We start from the raw sequence: 21,464 nt of genomic DNA, 5'->3' as shown, positions 1-21,464 counted from the left end.
CTTAGTTTATTCTTGTTAAACACGTGTAACTCCATTTATTACCTGGATGCTGATCTATTGTTACTACCCAAAAGAAAACCACTTAGTGAGCTGTGGTGGTGTGTGTGTGTGGGGGGGGGGGGGGTTGTGTGGGTTTGGTTTTTTTTTTTTTTTTGTTGTTTTTTTTTTTTTTTTTTTTTTTTTTTTTGGCAGCTGTGTTATTCTTTAGTCCTACAAATTAGCTGGCCTGCACTGGACATCTTAACAAGCTACTTAATATTTACAGAACATTATGGCTGACTTGAGTTATTGAGAAATGGAGAACTTGAATAATACATTTTGTATTCAAAACAAGCAAATTTTGAAGTGAGCATATAAGAATGGCATTACATTTGGTGAAAGGAAATATTCTTTTTGAGCACCTGCCAGTATAGAACATCTGAGTGCGAGAATGAGTATATAGACATGGTTTATTTCATATCATGACATGAGTCTCAGACTTATGCAAGAGCCATAGTACCACAAACTAAGTTATAACTATTAGTGTATAGAGGAATGACAACACATTTTCAATAACATGACTAGACTGCCTTTTTTAAAAAAGAGTGTAAAACTTCTTGTAATTTAGAACAAAGATACTCGTATAGATCTCTCTCTCTTTTCTATTAAAATACTGTCAAAAACAAAAAACAGCAGTAAAACTTTAGCCCCAAAGCCACCCAACAGGTGGCACTTCCCACTCAACCTACATCCCCTTTGCCCCCATCAGGCCAGTCTGTCATGAGTTTTTAAAAAAAACAAAACTATATAGATGATAAAACAGCATTTTAAAACATTTTCTAGAAAACAGAATAAAATTGCAAATGTATTCAGAAAGATTTGAATGCCTGTGCAAAACGTGACTGAGCACTCATCATATGAAAACTAACAAATGTAGAACAGCAAGAGTGAAAACAGAACCAAATATAAGGATGTACAATACCAGTTGTAAATAAAAATTGCCCAAGAAATTGACATGCACAGCACAGGAAAACAATATGGACATTATAAAAATCACCAGTTTTAAAATTTAACTTTTCTCCATGTTTGTTGTTGCTTTACTTTTATTAATCATGGATCAAGTAAATCTTTTTGTAGAATTTCTCTGCTTATTTGAGATGGAGCTAAAAAAAGCAGATTGCTTATGTCAGTGTATTAAAAAGCAGTTTAAACGTGTCAAATAATGTATAAGTGCTTTGTATTGATGATATTGCTAAAATATTATGCAGTAACTAATGCATGATGTTTTCTTGTTTACCTTTCCATCCAAGAAAACGAAGCATATGTGTGTTTGTTAAACATCAGGAGTAATTTAAAGGAAATGCTCTTGTTTTGTAATGCTGAACTGTTAGAATATACTTAAAAAAAAAATTGGCATAGATTTTTTTTTTTTGAACAGACTGTTTACTGGCCACTGGACAACCTGTGTTTTTGTTTGGGTCCACACTAGGTGCTTGTGTTGTTCGGGATGCTACGGGTAACATCAATAGCACCATCATTACTGAACTGACAAATTGCACTACTGCCGCTTGCAAGTTAAATTTTGACTTCTCATCTTGTCAGAAGACAAAGTGTCACTATGGTCTTCTGAATAACTTCCAGGTGAGAGACGCTTTAAGGCTTGAGAGGGCATCAACTGAATGTTTTGCCATTTGTTCGGTTTTTTCTTTTTTTTTTTTTCTTTTGGGAGGGGGGGGTGTTTTATAGCAAATTTGTGAAATAAGCCTAGATTAAAATGTAGACCATCTACTGTAAATTTAGGTAAAGTCTGGAATATGTTTTGTTCTTTAGGAAACAAGTCTTTGGGTTGGTTCTTTTTCTTTTTTTTGGTTTGTGGTTTTTGTAAATGTTTCATGTTTTGTTTCTTAAAGGCTTTCTTTAATGAGGCATTTTCACTATTCTGTATACAAGAATAGCAAGGTACATTTGTAGTAAAGAATTTTACTTTTTATCTCCAGCAGGGGCGGCTCCAGGCACCAGCACGCTAAGCGTGCTGGTGGCTTGCCGCCCCAGGTATGCGCTTAGGCACGCGCCCTGAGGGCGGCAGGCAGGTTGCCTTCGGCGGCATTCCTGCAGAGGGTCCACTGGTCCCGTGGCTTCGGCGGACCCCCCGCAGGCGTGCCACCGAATCCGCGGGACCAGGGACCTCCCTCAGGCAAGCCACTGAAGGCAGCCTGCCTGCCATGCTTGGGGCGGCAAAATACCTAGAGCCGCCCCTGATCTCCAGATATAGTAATTGGATACAATCTCTGTTCTTTACATGAGCAAATTGTGTGGGTGATATGAACATTCTGCAACCTGGTTTAAAGCTCTGAGCCATTAAAAATTCCTAGCGGATTGGTATATGCAACCTAACAAGGCTTTTACAGTCATCAGCTTTAACTATACCTTGCTTTTTTATCTTCTTACAAGTGAAAAGCTTTTTGGTAATACTGCTGTTCATTCCCTCACTGTTCTAAGTAAATTTTCTTCTATCTTCATCCTTTTTCTTGGTTTAATTTAAGTTTATAATTTTTGTTACCATGCTGATATTCCCAGGATATGTTTGAGTTCAAGAAAAATTTAAAAATGTTTATTCAGGATTCCAAACTGTTTTGTAAAAATTAAATCATATTATCATATTTAAAGGGGAACCCATTAAATTGAAATTTAGCATATATGTTTAAGAGGCTAATTCTGTGCTTCCTCCTTCCTTCCCACACACCAGTTTTTGTGACTTTACAATAATTTTTTGTATTTTTTGCTATATTTATTTCTCTCCTTTGTTCCTTTGTGAAAAACCCACAAACAGGTGAAACTGACTGTATGGAGGGGACAGTGGCCTGTCTATAAGAGAAAACTGACTGGCATAACTATTTCAGAGTAACTTCACTGTGTGAACATTGTATTTTGGAATACATGACTTTAATTCCTTGTGTGAGTGGAGTAGTTATTCTGGAATAAAGTCACTTTTCTTTATTCCAGAACATTGTCTGCATCGGGAGCTATTTTGGAGTAATATATTTGTATGCAAAACGATTAAACTTTGAAGTGAGCATATTAAAATAATTGTGCAGGTCATCTTCCCCATGTAGATAAATCCTAATGGAAAAACACAGTGCTATTTAAATACACACAATTGAAAATACAGTCAACTTTCATTCTGCCAATCTGTTTCAAGCTAATTTTATTGCAGGTTACTTTTCAGACAGAAATATCACTTAAAATTTTAAGTAACGGTTTTAAAATGATCAGTAATCGCTATAATGTGCCTGATAGAGCTCTAATTTCCTATGATTCAGTTATCAAAATTACTCTTATTCTACAACCTAATTCTCTCTCTTCCCCCACCCCCGCCTGTTGCCGAATGTCAAAGGATAACAATGGGGAAAGTGAACTTCAGGGTCAAGGGCCTTGACAGAGAGTGACAAATTTTCAATCTGTCTGCTGCACATGGCACTTAACACATCTAAAAAGACCTGATATCTAAAATAGTTTTTAAAAACTTACCTGTAGCATCAGATCTATTCAAGATAGATCTCTGCTAATTTTTCTGTTCATTGAAATCTTGCTAAAATATTTTCTGTTAATAAAAAGAGTTGTACTGTCATAAATACATCAGAGGGACAAGGTGGGCGAGGTAATATCTTTTATTGGACCAACTTCTGTTGGTCAGAGAGCTCTGTGGAAGCTTTCCTCTTCAGGATTAGGAAATGTACACAGAGTCCCTTGTTCTCCCTTTCCCCCGTGACTGGAGGGCTATTAATGGGCCACTTCACCTTGAATGTTTCCTTGAAAGATGTGTTTATTGCTTGTGCTAAACAATCTGTTCCACCTTGTATTTAGCTGTGACTCTGTGTATATTTCCTGGTCCTGAAGAAGAGCTCTGTGTAAACTCAAAAGCATATGTGTCTCACCAATAGAAGTTGGTCCAATAAAAGATATTACCTCACCCAATTTCTCTCTCTAGTATCCTGGGATTGACATGGCTACAACAATACAGATTAAATACAACTAGGTCACTTTGTATTAAAAATGTATGAAAAGAAATTTAATTAAATGCATTCAAGGGGCATACAACCTGTGTGAAATGTCACACTAAAAATCCACCTAAATGTAGAAAATGTATAGCCTGTGTAAAGCCCACATGATAACCAGACCTCATCTTTGTAGTCAAAACTGGTACCTTCATTTTATTTTTAATATAAATACATGTTGCATCTAAAAAACTGTTAGAATAACATTACAGTTACAAAGTCAAGCACTCAAAAGTTAGGGAATGACAGTGTTAAGGATGCCTGTGCAACTTTAATTTGGCCCCTTGTGCCGTATGGATTATAATTGTCTTTAATTACGTGATCACATACTGTTTGTTTGTTTTTTTCCAGAGGATCCCTGCCTCTTTCAGTGAACAGGTAGTTTACTGAATATTTCTCCACATTTAATGTGTGACCCTCTGGGCCTTATTACATACATTATCCAAAAATTTCACTGAATACAAAATTAATTTCCTCATGAGCATTTCAGTGGTGCTTTCATCAGAGTATTTGATTGAGTGATTCACAAACATTAATTAATTTGTCTTTATAACATTCCTCTGAGAGGTAGTACTATTATCCCTGTTGAGCAGGCTGGGATGTTAAGGCCAAAATTGTCAACTAACTTTGGGTGTCCAATTTGAGACAACTAAGATCTGATGGGTTTTTTTTTTTTTTTTCAGCGTACTTGGCATTTTTATAGCACTTGTATATTCAAAGTTGTAATGTGAGTGCTCGGTACATGTGCAAATCTGGGCATCCAGAAAGTGAGCAGAACGCAATTAATGATCAATGATAAAAAGCTTAGTTTAAAAGACTTATCTAGCATCACACAGGAGCTCTGTGGCAGAGGAAGGGATAGAATCCAATTCTTCAGGGCAGCATTCAACTTTGATTTGTTTACTTTGTATAATAGAGACTTTTACAAATCTAAGAAAAACAGAAATATTTTCATGAGTCTTTTAAAATTCCAAATGTATAGCTTAAACTAGGAGTGGGCAAACTTTTTGGCCTGAGGGCCATATCAGGGTTGCAAAACTGGTATGGAGGGCTTGGTAGGGAAGGCTCTGCCTCCCTAAACAGCCTGGCCCCCATCCCCTATCTGCTCCCTCCCACTTCCCACCCCCTGACTGCCCACCTCAGACACTCCAACCCCCCCCCCCCACTCCTTGTCCTCTGACCACTCCCCTGGGATCCCACCCTCTATCCAACCCCTCTCAAAAACCCCTTTCAGAATGCGGCCCTGGCAACATGGGTGGAGTACTCAGGAGGAGCAGGGGCAGTCATGCAGCTGGAGAGAAGCAGCGGTTTTCCCTTCAAAGCGCCGCTTCTCTCCGTCCGGCTGCGTGGCTGCCTGGTGCGCCTCCTGAGTCCTCCGGCCTATATTTGCCACGCTCCCACCACCTGCACCTTCCACCTGCTCCCCTGAGGCTGCAGGTGAGCCTCCCTCCTTGCTCTCAACCTGTCCCCGCAGTGCAGCCCCTTCCCTGCCCTCCCCCCGCACGGCGGGTGTGCGGGTAGTGAGCTGCCTGAGTGCTTGGACCTGAGACTCCTTGTTGTGGGGACCCATATGCCAGGGCACCCTGTATTTGCTGGTAAATCCATCCCTGAGCTGTACTGCCTGTCCAGAGCCAGCCACGCTGCTGCGCTACCTGGCAGGAACTCGCAGCCCGACTGCCCACCGAGCTGAGGATGGGGGGAAGCGGGGAAGGGGCTGGGGTTAGCCTCCCCAGCCAGGAGCTCAAGGGCTGGGCAGGACAGTCCCATGGGCTGTAGTTTGCCCACCTCTGGCTTAAGCGCTTCTCCCTGCTCTGTTGGCATCACACAGCATGTCCACTAGAAAATGAAACTGATGAGAATCTCAGTAAGAAAGTGAAACTGGCTAGTGTGTGGTGTTCATGCTGAAAAAGGCAACAGTAAAACAAGCATCATATTTTGTTTATAATAACTTTCTCTCTGAAATGAGGTTACTTTTAGAATTTAGAATTCTACTTGTATTGTTCTTCCATTCGATTTAATTTTACATTGAAGCACAAATATATACAGAAAACTGTATGAAAAGTAGACAGCTATCTCAGACACTAATCATACTTTCAGTTTCCCTTTCATATAAGTTGCTTAGAAATAATATCAATTTATTAGATGTTTGTTCCAAGTACTTTTGTTTGGCTGTCTCTTCCATTAACTTAATCTTTGAATTTTGGATTTTTAAAAATGATTTTTGAATTGGACATTCACTTTCAGATTTCGGATGGACTTCCGAATTCTTCTAGCATCAGAGTACCTTGAAGCATCTACTCTTGGCAAAGGAGCCTCACTTAGCCCTGGTCTACACTACAAACTTATATTGGTATACCAAAGTCTCTGAGGTGTGGAAAATCCACTTCTCTGAGTGATCTAGTTAGTGCTGTCTACACCAAGGGTTAGGTCACTATATGTCGATGGGAGAGCTTCGCCTCCACAAGAGGCAGAAGCTATGTTGATGGGAGAAGTACCTATGCTGATAGGAGAAGTGTAGCTGTCCCACTGCAGTGCTGTAAGTGTAGACAAGCCCGTAGTGTCTTCAACCCTAGGGTACAGATTACTCTATGGAACTACTCTTTCCATAATTATCCGGTAGATAAGTTATTTTAGGCTTTGGTACTTGGTATCCTGTAAGAGTTCTAATTCAAACAATTAGGTCATAGGTTTCTCTAATGTTTTTATTTTTTAAATTAGGAAGATCTTTCCCTTGCTTTGGCATCCTTTGTGGATAGAGGCTGGGTACTGTCTCATAATGAATTCTTGTTATGCTAAATAGAAATTGAAATGTATTTTATTAGCTAGGTATTCTTCATCAGTCCCTTAACACTTTGTGTTTGCACTTATGTAATGCATGTAGCAGGGATTCTAACAGAGATTTTTTTAGCATTAAAATGAGAAAAAAATCTGTTGTGTCAATGTCTCTGAGAGTGACAACTCCACACATTTGAGTAAGATATAAAATTTCCAATATTCAGAAGTTATAGTACTCTTGGGGGAAGTCTGCACATCTGTGGATGCGCAGAATTCATCTGTCTCAAATAATTTTGTATTTTCCTGCATAAAATACATTTTTGCCTAGAAAGTGTTACAGTTCTGCCTTTTGCCCACCTGAGGCTGCTGTGGCTCCAGAACAGCCAGCTGCTTTCATGCTGTGTTCTAGCGCCACTGCGGCCTCAAAGGCAGAACTGCAACACTTCTTAGGCAAGATGTATTTTATGCGGGAAAATACAAAATTCTATGCTCGGTGCTGCAGAGTTCCCACGGGAGTAGAGTTCATCACAGCACCCTGCCCGCAGAACCAGGTTAGGACAGAGTGGGGCACACAGGGTTGCTGAGGGGGTCACAGACTGAGGTTCAGAATGGCTAGTGGGTGGAGACAGATTGGAGAATGGGCTCAAAGCGTTGAGCCTGGAGATGGGGGATGGGGGAGTGGGGCTGCAGAGACCCATGGAATGGGGATGCGGTGATGGGCAGATGTGCCTGACTGAATGAGAGAGGCTTGGGGTCAGCCAGGGTCTGCATGGGGAAAGCTTCCCAACACCCTAACAATTCCCCCTCCCCCTCCAAAAAAGAAAAGAAGAAAACCTCTCACCCACACCCAGCGCCCTCCAGGTTCACTCCCAGGCTCCTTCCCTCTCCGTCAACTCATCTGTTACCCCTGACTCCCTGATGCCTTTGCACTGCTTCTGACAGGTGCAGAAAATACAGTTCTGTATTGTAAATTAAATGAATTACACAACATTCTGTATTAATATGCCTAATAAGGAATCTATTTGTCCAAAAAAAATTACCTGCTGACAAATATTTTGAAATCATTTACCAAAATAATTGTAACCGGTGTGATTATATTGTGTTGTTTTGACAAAATGTACAGAATTTTGCAGAATTCTTAATTTTTTTGCAAAGAATTCCCCCCCAGGAGTATAGTAGGCAGTACATAAATATAGGTAGATCACAACTTGGAAAGTGAACAGAAAATATAAATAGAAATTTAGAACAGAATTGTATTGAATGCATGCATGAAGATATGGTAGACTGAAGGCTCTTGAATGTCCAAAACAATTTAAACTGGATGGAAAGAAATATGAAGATAGAAGTGATCAGCCTTTGTTAGTAGATTCCCTCCCACATATAACCTCTGGATCAAATTTAACCTTAATACTGACTATCCTGGGTTTGTGCAATGCTTGTTTCCTTTAAAATAGCATCTTTGTCATAATTAACAAGAATTTCAAAAGAGCTTATTAAAATCTTTGTATTATAAAGAGCCACTGGAATGAAATTAGCTGTTTGCTATATCTCTTGTTTAGAAGTGTTGTGTGACCCACTATAAGTAAGGAAATATATAAATGAGCTCTAGTAGAAAAGCGGTCTCTTGGGGGAAGGAAAAAGCTGTTCTGTTTACCAAACTGTGGCCATATACTGGAGAGTAACTTGAGATCCAGCCAAAATGCCAGACCTCTGGTACAATATGAAGATTTCAGGGGCAGCCCATGAAAGATGTCTGATCTAACAGCACTGCATATCGGAAATCCTCCATTAAGCAGTCATGTCACAGGAGGATGTATATTATATTCATCTACAAATATAATCTTTCCATGTTAACACTGAAGTATTTCTAACTATGAGCAGATTTCTTTTCCATGACCTACTCATTGAAAATATTCCTTATTCGTCTGAGATTGCAAACAATATACTAATTGTGATAGTGACCTCTTTATTTAACATAGATGCTTGATCTATTAGAACTAAGCTGAAACTGCAAACTTAAAATGCTAGACGCCATACAGCTATTGGGCAGAGACTAACAGTTGGTCACTAACGATCTGTTTAAGCAATCATAATGCATAGTTAGTGCAATTAACAAACAACATAACCTTACTCAAAAAGACTCCTTTGCATTAAGGGTATATGGAGCTAGAAATAGTATTTTTCTCATGTGGTACCAAAGTATGTGTCTTTAGATTTACTGCTTTCTTTTCAGCTGTAAATACTATTGAGTTTTACCTTGTTTTTCTATCTTTTGTGCTTTTATCTTTGGTGCACTGTAATAACAATCACATCTTTATTTTAATCTGAATAGCGTTTGCCTAACTAAAAACAAGTTCTGGTAATCTTCTCGTCTTCTGTTAGGGCTTGTCTACATCAGAAAGTTGCAGCGCTGGTGAGGGAGTTACAGCGCTGCAACTTAGGAGGTGTACACATCTGCAGGGCACCACCAGCGCTGCAACTCCCTGTTTGCAGCGCTGGCCGTACTCCCGTTTTGTCTCGGGTGTAGAGGATCCAGCGCTGGTGATCCAGCGCTGGTAGTCAAGTATAGACACTTACCAGCGCTTTTCTTGACCTCCGTGGAATAAGCAGGTATCCCAGCATCACCGAGGAAGCCTCTGGTAATCAAACTGGTCTCCTTCCCCAGCTTGCTCTCGCGTTCCCCGAACCCCGAGCAAGCAGGTCTCCTTCCCTGCGGTTTGCTGGGTGGTTCCGGGAACGCGAGAGCAAACCGCGGCGAAGCTGGTCTCTTTTCCCGGTTTGCTCTTGCGTTCCCGGAACCCCCGAGCAAGCAGGTCTCCTTCCCTGCGGTTTGCTGGGTGGTTCCGGGAACGCGAGAGCAAACCGCGGCGAAGCTGGTCTCCTTTCCCGGTTTGCTCTCGCGTTCCCGGAACCCCCGAGCAAGCAGGTCTCCTTCCCTGCGGTTTGCAGGGTGGTTCGGGGAACGCGAGAGCAAACCGCGGCGAAGCTGGTCTCCTTTCCCGGTTTGCTCTCTCGTTCCCGAACCCCCGAGCAAGCAGGTCTCCTTCCCTGCGGTTTGCAGGGTGGTTCGGGGAACGCGAGAGCAAACCGCGGCGAAGCTGGTCTCACCCCCCTTGAAGCCGCCCAACAGCGCTGCAGTGTGGCCACATCTAACACCACTTGCAGCGCTGGTTGCTGTAAGTGTGGCCACTCTGCAGCGCTGGCCCTATACAGCTGTACTAATACAGCTGTAACAACCAGCGCTGCAAAATTTTAGATGTAGACATGGCCTTAGGTAACATCCTAGTAGCATCTCCTTACTTGTTTTCCTCATTAGTGAAATTTTCTTGTTATACATTTACCATCCTAGAATATAAGTTTTCTCCCAGTAAGCATTCTAGCTGAAGTGACTAGGAAACAAAGAGGTGCACATGCTCCTCGCTCTCTTGATAAAATTCCAGGCTTTATTATTGGAGGGAGGTTGGCCACCTTTCCTGAAAGTATAATCTTTGCTTGGTCCTCTACTACTTCTTTTTCTAGCTCTATTTCTGTGAAGAAAGATGGAAGCATTGAAAGACAAAAAGAAGGAAGATTAATTAGAGTCACTTACCAAAGGGCCCAATTCAAGAAGGATGTTTATAAATTGGAGAGGGTTCTGAGAAGAGCCATGAGACCAATTAAAAGAATTGGAAAATGTGCCATATGGTAATCTGAAGAAACTCTATCTATTTAGTGTAATAAAAAGAAGGTTAAGGGGTGATTCAGTCTGTAAGTACCTATACGGGGAACAAATGTTTGAAGATGCAATCTAGTAGATGAAGGTATATGAAGATCTAATGGCTGGAAACTGAAGCTAGACAAATTCAGACTGTAAAATGCAAATTTTTAACAGTGAGGGTAATTAACCACTGGAAAAATACACCAAAGATTGTGGTGGATTCTCCATCACTGGCAATTTTTAAATCAAGATTGGATGGTTTTTTTTAAAACATAAATGCTCTAGTTCAAACAAGAAATGTTTTGAGGAAGTTTTATGCCCTGTGTTATGCAGGAGATCAGATTAGATAATCACAATGGTCCCTATCTGGTCTTCAGAATCGATGAAATTAATGTTTGCAAGAAAATGTTGGACCATCCACAGAGATTGCATGCTCTTGGTCCTAGGAGGGGAATACTTTTTGTCTCCTTTGTCAGACTGGACCTCATCATATCACTCCCTTTTGTGGCATATAGTTAAAACACCAGGTTGCTTAAGCTCTAATGCATACCAGCAACTGGGAATGGATCTCATGGCCACTCTAGCACTGTTCTTTCATCCAGCAAACTAAGTATTAGATCCATTGACATTCAGGGATTATCTCATTTTCTCTTCCTTCCCTTTTCCACCAAATAACAGACCCAGAGCTCTAAGAAATCAGACCTTTGGGGAGTTTTTTTTTTCCTTCTCTATTCCTATTTCTCAGGCAATAGGGGAAGCCTGAATTTATACTTTCTCCTCCATCCAAGTCTAAGTACCACAGGACTAAAGCTTTTTCTTAGAGTTCTGCTTGGTTTTCTCTCTCAGGCCACATAAGTGGGTCTCTAATTCTTTTGCTCTTAATCAGTCAGACTTCCCTGTAATTTTTGGCTTTTTTTCTATTGGCCTTCCATATGTGGGGTGGGGAATGGGAATTGGTCTGCCTAATTTCTTGCTACTGCTGGTCATAAGTCCTCTATTAGCTGCTATGACAACTTGATTTCTTTCCCATACAGCATCTGGGGCCCTCCTTGCTTTTTTTTGTATGTCTCCTCTGTTTCTGCTAATTGCTTGTTCCTCTAGCCTTAGGTAGAAAAGGCTGTTTGTAAGACTGAACAGACAGGTATCCTTCCACAAACAGACCACCTTCTTCCTTTTAAAGAATTCTTCCCCTTAGCTTCTAGCAACTGCGTAAGCTGGGATGATCTTCCTGAGAAAGGTGGGGTAATTTCCCTGAAGAAGAGTCTCATTGAAACAGTTTCCCTATTTATAAATTTTAAGAGGTTCAGTCTGCAGGATACTGGCCACCTTCCCGGTAGCGCTTCCACAGTCTGAGACTGATATTAGGGAGAGCTCTTCAACAATGTGACTTCCTTTTCCTCAGGATTTTAGGTATCGGAAATTTCTGTCAGACAGACACCATCTCTATGCCTGAAGCCACATCTTATAAAATACTGTATTTTGTCAGACAGCTAAAATTCTTCTCTTAAAACTAAATTCTCTTTTGACTTATTGCTCTTATCGCTGTAACTGACAGAAAAGTGAATTCTTTCCTTAGGCCATTAATGAGACATTTTTTGATGCACTTAAGATTGGTAGTTGCATTATGTTTTTTTACAAGTTTATGCCGTTAAATTTGGCCCACCAGATTCTCTAGCTGAAGAGCTCAGACTTGGTTGAACAGAGCAGCTAACAATCTGTTTTAAGAAATCATATATATGGCTTAAAAAAAGTTTGAGTTGGAATAAAAATGCCAGAGTTTACTGTGCTGAAATATTCTCCATACTTTGAATGGTAAATGGTATTTGAAAAAAAAACAAACTAGGAGTTGTAGAAATGAAAAAACAGCAAGATTCTGCAGATAGTGTTGAGTGAATGCTATTGTAACAGTCCTGAAGGAGTTCAACTGAAACATTTGTCTACAGAATTCTAGTTTATTTTTATTAAAGTAATTGTTTTATTTGGAGGCAGATGTTTTTCAGTCCAAGAAATTAAAATGTTTATGTCCTGCTTTCAGGTAATGAGCATGGTATCAGGATTTGCACCACTGATTTCTGCTGGCATCTTTTCAGCCACCCTTTCTTCTGCATTGGCATCTTTAGTGAGTGCACCTAAGATTTTTCAGGTAAGCATATATAATGTCTTTGTTTCATAACAAAAGAACTTGAATCAGCTTTAAACTGGAATATTGGGAACAGGGAGCTTTTCTGTATTGGTGTCTTGATTCATATCACTTGAGAGTCACACATTGATTCTCAGCTGTTCTACTTGGAAATAAAACACTAGCACCATTGCCTTCTAAAATGGAGCTGGTAGATGTAAATTTCAGATCAGCTCTTCTGACATACTGACCTTATATCTGGTATTGCTGTCTGTAGAGTTGAGATTCTGCAGTGTTTTGTTCTGGCATGGAGCTGGTTTGGTGCAAAGAGACTCAGCCAAATTTTCCTGAATTATCGGATTCCATTCTATCTGAATCTGGAGTCCTGGGCAAAAAGGGGCATGTTCCAGTACTAAGTACCACTACAGCCTTTGCCTTCAGCCTTCATGGCAGGCCTGTTGAGCCACGAGAAACGCTGACTCCAGTATTGGTTTCCTATATGAGTGCTGAAGGAGGAGGAGGAAGTCTATCAGAGCCATGAGAACAATTCTTCAGTGCTGTCCCGTGAGGTCTTTTTCCGTTGGTTATTGCTAGTACTTCAGTATCAGTGTCCAAGTAGTGACCATATGGCAGTGGCCTCTATGCGACTGGAACTGACTTGTGTTTAAACAAAACATTTTGGTGCTGAGATGTCTTCTCTTAACTTGACCCTCTTGCCCTCTTTCTTGATGGTGAGTAGGGAGGCATCTAATATTTCCCCTTCTCTCCCTCTCAGCCCCCTGGATTATATGATACACTATGGCATTACTCAGTAGTGATTCATTTCAGTGCCCACCTCTGCTGGTGTCAAAGCTTTGCCAAGAAGCAACAGACTCAATTTGACTTCATTCCTAAGTTTCACTGTTTACTGGACTCTGAATACCAGCAGTTAAAACTGACAAGTGTGGTCATTTTCTACTCTGTTGTAGTGTGACCAAGTTATACGTAAGGCTAAGTTGTCATGGATATTTTTAGTAAATGCCAGGGACAGGTCATGGGGAAATAACAGCCCATGACCTGTCCCTGACTTTTTTACTAAAAATATCCCTGACAAAAAGGGTAGGTGGGTTCAGCACTCACTGCTGCTGGGGCTCCTGCATTCCCTACTAATGCTGTGAATGTGAGCTCCAGTGTCCACCTACCCCGGGGGTGGGCTGCTGCAGGGTGCCCTTGCCTCAGGCAACTGGTAGCTGCAGGGTCCCCCAGCCACTGGCTGCTACTGCAGCAGTGGCTGAGCAGCTGCATGGGGTCCACCTGCTGGTGGCTGAGCAGCTGCGTGGGCAGGCCTAGCTGAGAACTTCAGCCCCAGGGCAGAAAATGTCACAGAGGTCAGTGGAAGTCGTGGATTTTGTGACATAATCATAGGGTGACCAGATGTCGTCCTGATTTTATAGGGACAGTCCTGATATTCAGGGCTTTTTCTTATGTAGGTGCCTATTACCCCTTACCCCTGTCCCGATTTTTCACACTTTCTATCTGGTCACCCTACATAATCATAGCCTTAAGTTCTTCTTTGAGTGATTTGCTCATATGCATTCCAGTTAGGTGTGCGCGCGCTGCGTGCACGTTCGTCCGAAGACTTTTTTACCCTAGCAACACTCGGCGGGTCGGCTGGGCGCCCCCTGGAGTGGCGCCGCTATGGCACCGTATATATACCCCAGCCGACCCGGCCACCCTTCAGTTTCTTCTTACCGCCTGTGTCGGTCGTTGGAACAGTGGAGTGCGGCTTAGCTGACCTCCACCTTCCCTAGCTACTCATAGTTCTCGTTGTTATCGTGTACATAGTTATTGTTCTTATATATAAAACTCAGTTATAAGTTCTTACTTAATAGTATAGTTAGTTTATTATTACATAGTGGGGTTCAGGGAGTAGCCCCTTCCCCACACCCGGTGCCAGAGCTCATGCCCGGCTCACTGGGTTTCAAACCGTGCTCGGCCTGTCACAGGCTGATGCCAACAGGAGACCCACACGACTCCTGTTTAAAGTGCCTTGGGGAATCGCACTTAACAGCTACGTGCCCTATTTGCAAAGCTTTCAAGCCGCGCACTAAAAAGGAGCGGGACATCAGACTAAAACAGCTCCTCATGGAGGCGGCCTTGACACCGCCACCTTCGGCACCGAGCACCCCTATGGTACCAGATCGCACCGGTACGCCTAAGGACTCTCGGCACTGGCCAACACCGGCACCGAAGTCGACTCTGCGTCGCTCCCCTCCCCGAGGTCGAAGAAGGCCAAGACTCCTGCTGCCTTGGCGCCAACTACGCCGCAGCCAGAGAGCGCGCCCAGTTCGGACCGCCCAGCACCAATACCCGCCGCGGCACCGACTAAATCGGCACCATTGATTCCAGTCCCGCAAGTAGAGCTCACCATGCCATCCACACCTGAGGCGTATTCGGCGGCGAGAGACTTAATCGCCTTGACGGACTCGGCACTGCCTCTACCCCCAGCACTGCCAGTGCGGGTAATCCAATCTCGGGGCAAGCCGACCCTGCCTAGACCACCGTCCGTCGGCACAGCGGACCGGCACCGCTCAAGATCACGGTCTGTAGACGCTTCAGGTCGAGACAACGCTCCCGCTCTCGACGCCGCTCGCAGTCCTGGCACAGTTCCCCTACATGGCACTGGTTGGACTCGTGGCACTGGTCAGACTCCCGCTCTCCGCCTCACTATTCACGGCACCGCTCCAGCTCTCGACGTCGATCCAGGCACCGTACTTCTTGGAGCCGTTCACACCACAGAGACTCGAGATCTCGGTCGACCTCCCGGCACCGGTCTGGTCGCAGGTCCCTATCTCGATCCAGGTACCGCTACGCATACCGGCACCCGTCCCCGTTAAAGAAGGGAGCGGGGTTCATTGGAACCTCAGCCCAAGGTTTCTCTGCTCCTCCATGGCCATCCAGGCAGTCGTCTGTGTCCTCCCACGTGGACAGTTACTACGACCAGGAGCGAGATACGGAGATGCCTACCGGGGTCTTCCAGGAGGTCCGGTCTCAGGACCCAGGACCTCACCAGTGATCCTTTTGGACACCCTGGGCGTACCATCAGGCCCAGGGTGCCCCATTGCTCCAGACTCGCTCTGCTTCCTCAGAGCATCGAGCCCCAGAGGCCACCATTAGCCATCCCCCTCCAGCTGGGACAGAGGAGCTGATATCCCATCCACCAGGTTCCCCGGTACCACTGCAGCAGGAACCGACCCAGGAGCAGGAGGCCATCCAGGACCCCCTCATTCCCGGTCTATCGTCCTCTTCTTCCCCAGACGAGGTGGTGGCAGGAACCTCATCATCGGGGCCCCCACCGATAGACCTCAGAGCCCATCAGGACCTACTTAGGAGTGTGGCGCTCAACATCAGTCTTCCCGTAGAGGAAGTCCCGGAGGTTGAGCACCCAGTTGTTAGCATCCTGTTGGAAGATACCCCCACTAGGGTGGCTTTGCCTTTCATCAAAACCATCCAGGCCACTGCAGACACCTTATGGCAGTCCCCAGCCTCCATTCCACCTACGGCAAAGGGAGTTGAGAGAAAATACATGATGCCCTCTAGGGGGTACGAGTATCTATATGTTCACCCTCTTAGTTAGTTGTCCAATCGGTCAACGAAAGGGAACGCCACGGCCAACGGGCACCAGCCCCCAAATCAAAGGAGGCTAGGCAGATGGACCTACTGGGCCACAGGGTGTATTCGGCAGGTGACCTGCAGCTCAGGGTAGCCAACCAGCAGGCCCTCCTGAGCCGTTACAGCTACAACACCTGGGCGGAGTTAGGTAGATTCACAGATCTTCTACCGCCGGACTCTCTCCAGGAATTTGCCGCATTCCTTGAAGAAGGGAAGAAGGTAGCTAGAACCTCCCTCCAGGCTTCTCTCGATGCGGCCGACTCGGCAGCCAGAACTCTGGCCTCAGGTATCACCATGAGGCGTATCTCATGGCTACAGGTCTCCAACCTGCCATCCGAGCTCCAACACACCATCCAGGACTTACCCTTTGATGTCAAGGGTCTGTTCTCTGAAAAGACTGACCCCAGGTTGTAGAGTTTTTAAAGGACAACAGGGTCATCATGCGCTCTTTGGGCATGCATACACCTGTGACCCAACGCAGACCCTTTCCGGCCCCAGCCTCACTGGCCTTACTCTGCGCCCCGGCACAGACAAGACTTCAGCAGAAGGCGTGGGAGAGGTGGCCGTAGGCGCCAGTCTGGACCTCAGGGGGGTCAGAACAACGGCCCCACAAAAGCACCTCCGGGTCCTAAGTCTACCTTTTGAAGATACGCACGAGGACGGCGTACCAGTTTCAGGACAGGATCTTTCTCCTCCCTTCTCCAACCACCTCTCCTACTTCATCCCGGCGTGGTCCCAATTGACCTCCAGACATGTGGGTCCTACAGACAGTGAAACAAGGATACCGCCTCCAATTAGTTTCATCCCTGCCTTCCCACCCCCCAACCCAGTCCCTCTTCAGGGACCCCTCTCACTAGCAAGTCCTCTTACAAGAGGTGCAGTCTCTCCTCACCGCAGGAGCAATAGAGGAGGTACCACCAGACGAGAGGGGAAAAGGGTTTTACTCCCGCTACTTTCTGATCCCCAAGTCCAGGGGAGGCCTCAGGCCCATCCTAGACCTGCGAGGCCTCAACAAGTTTGTGGTCAAGTTGAAGTTCCGCATGGTCTCCCTGGGGACTATTATCCCGTCCTTGGATCCTGGAGAGTGGTATGCCGCCCTCGATATGAAGGACACGTACTTCCATATAGCCATCTTCCCTCCACACAGGAGGTATCTTCGCTTTGTAGCCAGTCACCGGCACTTCCAATTCACGGTCCTCCCTTTCGGCCTCTCTGCGGCCCCGAGGGTGTTTACGAAGTGCATGGCTGTCATCGTTGCCGCCCACCTCCGCCGGCTGCAGATCCATGTATTCCCGTATCTGGATGACTGGCTCGTCAAGGGAACCTCCCAGACTCAGGTCAGTCAGCACGTGAACATAATCACGGACCTATTCTCTTGGTTGGGGCTGCTCCTCAATGCCGAAAAGTCCACACTGGTTCTCACACAAAGGCTGGACTTCATAGGGGCAACCCTGGACTCTACTCGAGCCAGAGCCTACCTACCTCAGCCACGCTTCCAGACACTGATGGCAATCATTCGAGGTCTGCAGAACTCCGCAGTCACCTCGGCTCGCACGTGCCTTGGCCTACTAGACCACATGGCCGCCTGCACTTATGTGACCAAATGTGCCAGGCTCCGCCTCCGGCCCCTTCAAACGTGGCTCAACTCTGTCTACCGTCTGGGGAGGGACTCAATAGACACTCTGGTGACCGTTCTTCCGAGCACCTTACACTCCCTTGACTGGTGGCTAACACCCTCCCTGGTGTGTGCAGGGCTACTGTTTCATCCACCACTGCCCTCGCTGTCCCTAACGACAGATGCGTCATTTCTTGGTTGGGGGGCTCACCTCGGTCACCTTCACACCCAGGGCCTTTGGACATCACAGGAGCTGTCACTCCACATAAACGTCCAGGAGCTGAGAGCAGTCCGCCTCACATGCCAGACGTTTCAACAACGCCTTCGTGGCCGTTGTGTCTCAGTGTTTACGGACAACACAACGGCCATGTATTATATCAACAAACAGGGAGGGACTTGCTCTTCTCCCCTGTGTCAAGAGGCCATTCGACTCTGGGACTTCTGTATAGCCCATTCGATAGACCTGGTAGCATCCTTTCTCCCAGGGGTTCGGAACACTCTAGCGGATCAGCTGAGCAGATCCTTCCTCTGTCACGAATGGTCGATAAGACCGGACGTTATTCATTCGGTCTTCCGGAGGTGGGGCTTTCCCCTCATAGACCTGTTTGCCTCTCGCACGAACAGGAAATGCCAAGCGTTCTGCTCCTTCCAGGGTCTTTCACCAGGATCGATCACGGACGCATTCCTCCTGCCATGGGAGCACCATCTGCTCTACGCCTTTCCACCGTTCCCTCTGGTTCACAAGGTCCTAATAAAACTCCACAGGGACAGGGCGCATCTGATCCTGATCGCGCCAGCGTGGCCCAGACAACACTGGTACACCACACTGCTCAACCTGTCCCTGGACAGCCCAATTACCCTACCTCTCCTTCCATACCTCATAACGCAGGACCACGGCAGTCTTCGCCACCCAGACCTGCAGGCTCTTCACCTCACGGCATGGCTCCGGCATGGCTAAATAGATTGGAGTTCTGCTGTTCCACTCCGGTACAGCATGTTCCCCTAAGCAGCAGAAAGCCTTCCACTCAATCTACGTACCTGGCCACGTGGAAACGTTTCTCCTGCTGGTGTGCAACGCAGAATGTTGGTCCCTCTGAGGTCTCGATCCCTGCTGTTTTAGACTACCTCTGATCTCTTAAGCAATAGGGCCTGGTGATATCTTCTCTGAGGGTGCACTTGGCGTCTATCTCTACATTCCATCCCGGAGAAAGTGGCCACTCCGTGTTTTCCCACCCCTTAGTTTTTAGATTTCTTAAGGGCCTGGAGTGCCTCTACCCCCCAGTACGCCGCCCTGCCCCCACCTGGGACCTCAACTTAGTCCTAAGAAGACTTGGGCATCCGCCCTTTGAGCCATTGGTGACTTGCTCGCTCCTACACCTGTCGTGGAAGACAGTCTTCCTGGTGGCCATTACATCGGCCAGAAGGGTATCCGAACTCCGGGCGCTTACGGTGGACCCACCGTATACTGTCTTCCACAAGGACAAGGTACAGTTGTGACCTCATCCGGCGTTCCTCCCTAAGGTAGTGTCGGCTTTCCATATCAACCAGGACATCTTCCTCCCGGTCTTCTTTCCGAAGCCCCACTCTTCTCGACGGGAGCAACAGTTACACTCCTTAGATGTCTGTAGGGCGCTCACTTTTTATATCGAGAGGACAAAGCCCTTCCGGAAATCCCCCCCAGCTGTTCGTGGCAGTCGCTGAATGGATGAAAGGTCTACCCATCTCCTCCCAGAGGATCTCTTCCTGGGTAACGGCATGCATACGCACATGGTATGACCTGGCTCATGTCCCCTCGGGCCATCTCACGGCTCATTCTACCAGAGCTCAGGCTTCGTCAGCTGCCTTCCTGGCCCACGTGCCTGTCCAGGAGATATGTCGCACAGCGACCTAGTCATCAGTCCACACCTTTGCTTCGCACTGTGCTCTGGTCCAACAGTCTAGAGATGATGCAGCCTTTGGCTCAGCAGTTCTGCACGCTGCCACATCTCACTCTGACCCCTGCGCCTAGGTAAGGCTTGGGAGTCACCTAACTGGAATGCATATGAGCAATCACTCGAAGAAGAAAAGATGGTTACTCACCTTTGTGACTGTTGTTCTTCGAGATGTGTTGCTCATATCCATTCCAAACCCACCCTCCTTCCCCACTGTCGGAGTAGTTCCAAGAAGGAACTGAAGGGTGGCCGGGTCGGCTGGGATATATATACAGTGCCATAGCGGCACCACTCTAGGGGGCGCCCAGCCGACCCGCCAAGTGTTGCTAGGGTAAAAAAGTCTTCCAACGAACATGCATGCGGCGCGCACACACCTAACTGGAATGGATATGAGCAACGCATCTCGAAGAACAACAGTCACAAAGGTAAGTAACCATCTTTTATGAGCAGCAGCAGAGGCAGTGGACCTGTCTGCACAGACTCTCTGGAAGAAAGCACTACACAGAGCCTTCAAATGTGAACTGAAATCTTCTTAGCAACCAGATGAGCTAAAAAATAAAAAATGAAGGTTTAAATTCTGCAGAAGCTGTTGGTACTTGCTTGGGAAAGAATCCTGCTTGCCACAGCTTAGTGGTATATTCGAGGTCTGCTTAAGAAGTCCTGTGGTTGAAGAGCAAGGTAAACTGTTGGGAAGTAATCAAAGATTAATGTGTTTGATCTGGAATTTAAAGAAGAAGAAAATATTTCCACAATGAGATTGTGTATGCAAAGTTGTGCTGCTGCTGCTGCATATGATCAGCAGCCTCTTCCATCTGAGTATAGGGCCCTTAAAGTTTTAGATTTAAAGATAAATTGGAAAGCTTTTATCTGCCAAGACTTAAGCCCAGAGTTGTTTACTATGCAGTAAGTGATGACATACTTACAAAACTCTGCACTGTTTAAATATTCAGTTTACAGCTTTAGGTGGTGATAATTTTGGCTGTCCTTGCATTGAGGCCATGGATTGAATTGGTTAAGAGATTGTCACTTGTTGGGGTGGTTCCTCTAGGTCAGAACTAAGGGAATGTTGCTTGGCAATATGGTGTTGTTTACTCCACTCTTTGCAGTACCTTTTTCTGTGACTAGAGAAGCTGATAGTTTGACTCATTTTAGTGAGCACGAAATTAATTTTTAATGTTCTTGGTAGTCCATTGATCTGATGATGACAAATCTGTGCAGATCATCTATTGTTGGTCTCATGGTGTGCCCTCTGACTATACAAGCCAATTCTAGAGGTGCACATTTGGCTGCAGATGATGCATGGGAAGTTCGCAGTCAGTGGGTTGTGCGCTGCTGGTGCTCTGTGATGTTGTTCGCGTGCCTCTTGTAGACGCCGGCAGCGGCCTTCCTGAAAGGCGATGCAGGTATTTCTGACTGTTGCACGCCACTGTGTTCTGTCGCTGGCGGCGTCCTCAAGGTCCCTATGTTTGATACTGCTGTACAGCAGATGGGTTTTGATGGTGTCCTTGTAACGTTTCCGTGGACGACCTATATGCCGGATGCCCTGGGAGAGCTCGCCATACAGAAGCTGGCGGGGGATTTTGTTGGCATCCATGCGACTGACATGACCGGTCCAACGTAGCTGTGACTTCATGATCATCAT

General features: G+C 45.5%; 1 protein-coding gene across 2 annotated transcripts in view; it reads left to right on the top strand.

The window, feature by feature from the left end:
* The window catches only part of SLC12A2 (solute carrier family 12 member 2), a 117,610-nt gene that overhangs the window by 54,909 nt on the left and 41,237 nt on the right, over positions 1–21,464 (top strand). For both annotated transcript variants that reach the window (XM_030566993.1, XM_030566992.1), the window contains exons 10-11: positions 1,469–1,620; positions 12,542–12,649. In XM_030566993.1, coding sequence (XP_030422853.1) covers positions 1,469–1,620; positions 12,542–12,649 — 260 coding nt within the window. The remainder of the gene's footprint in view (positions 1–1,468; positions 1,621–12,541; positions 12,650–21,464) is intronic.

This window comes from Gopherus evgoodei, chromosome 6 (assembly GCF_007399415.2).
Source record: "Gopherus evgoodei ecotype Sinaloan lineage chromosome 6, rGopEvg1_v1.p, whole genome shotgun sequence".
In the NCBI taxonomy this organism is placed as follows: Eukaryota; Metazoa; Chordata; order Testudines; family Testudinidae; genus Gopherus; species Gopherus evgoodei.
Note: the sequence above shows the minus strand (reverse complement) of the source record. Positions and strands in the feature narration are given on the sequence as shown.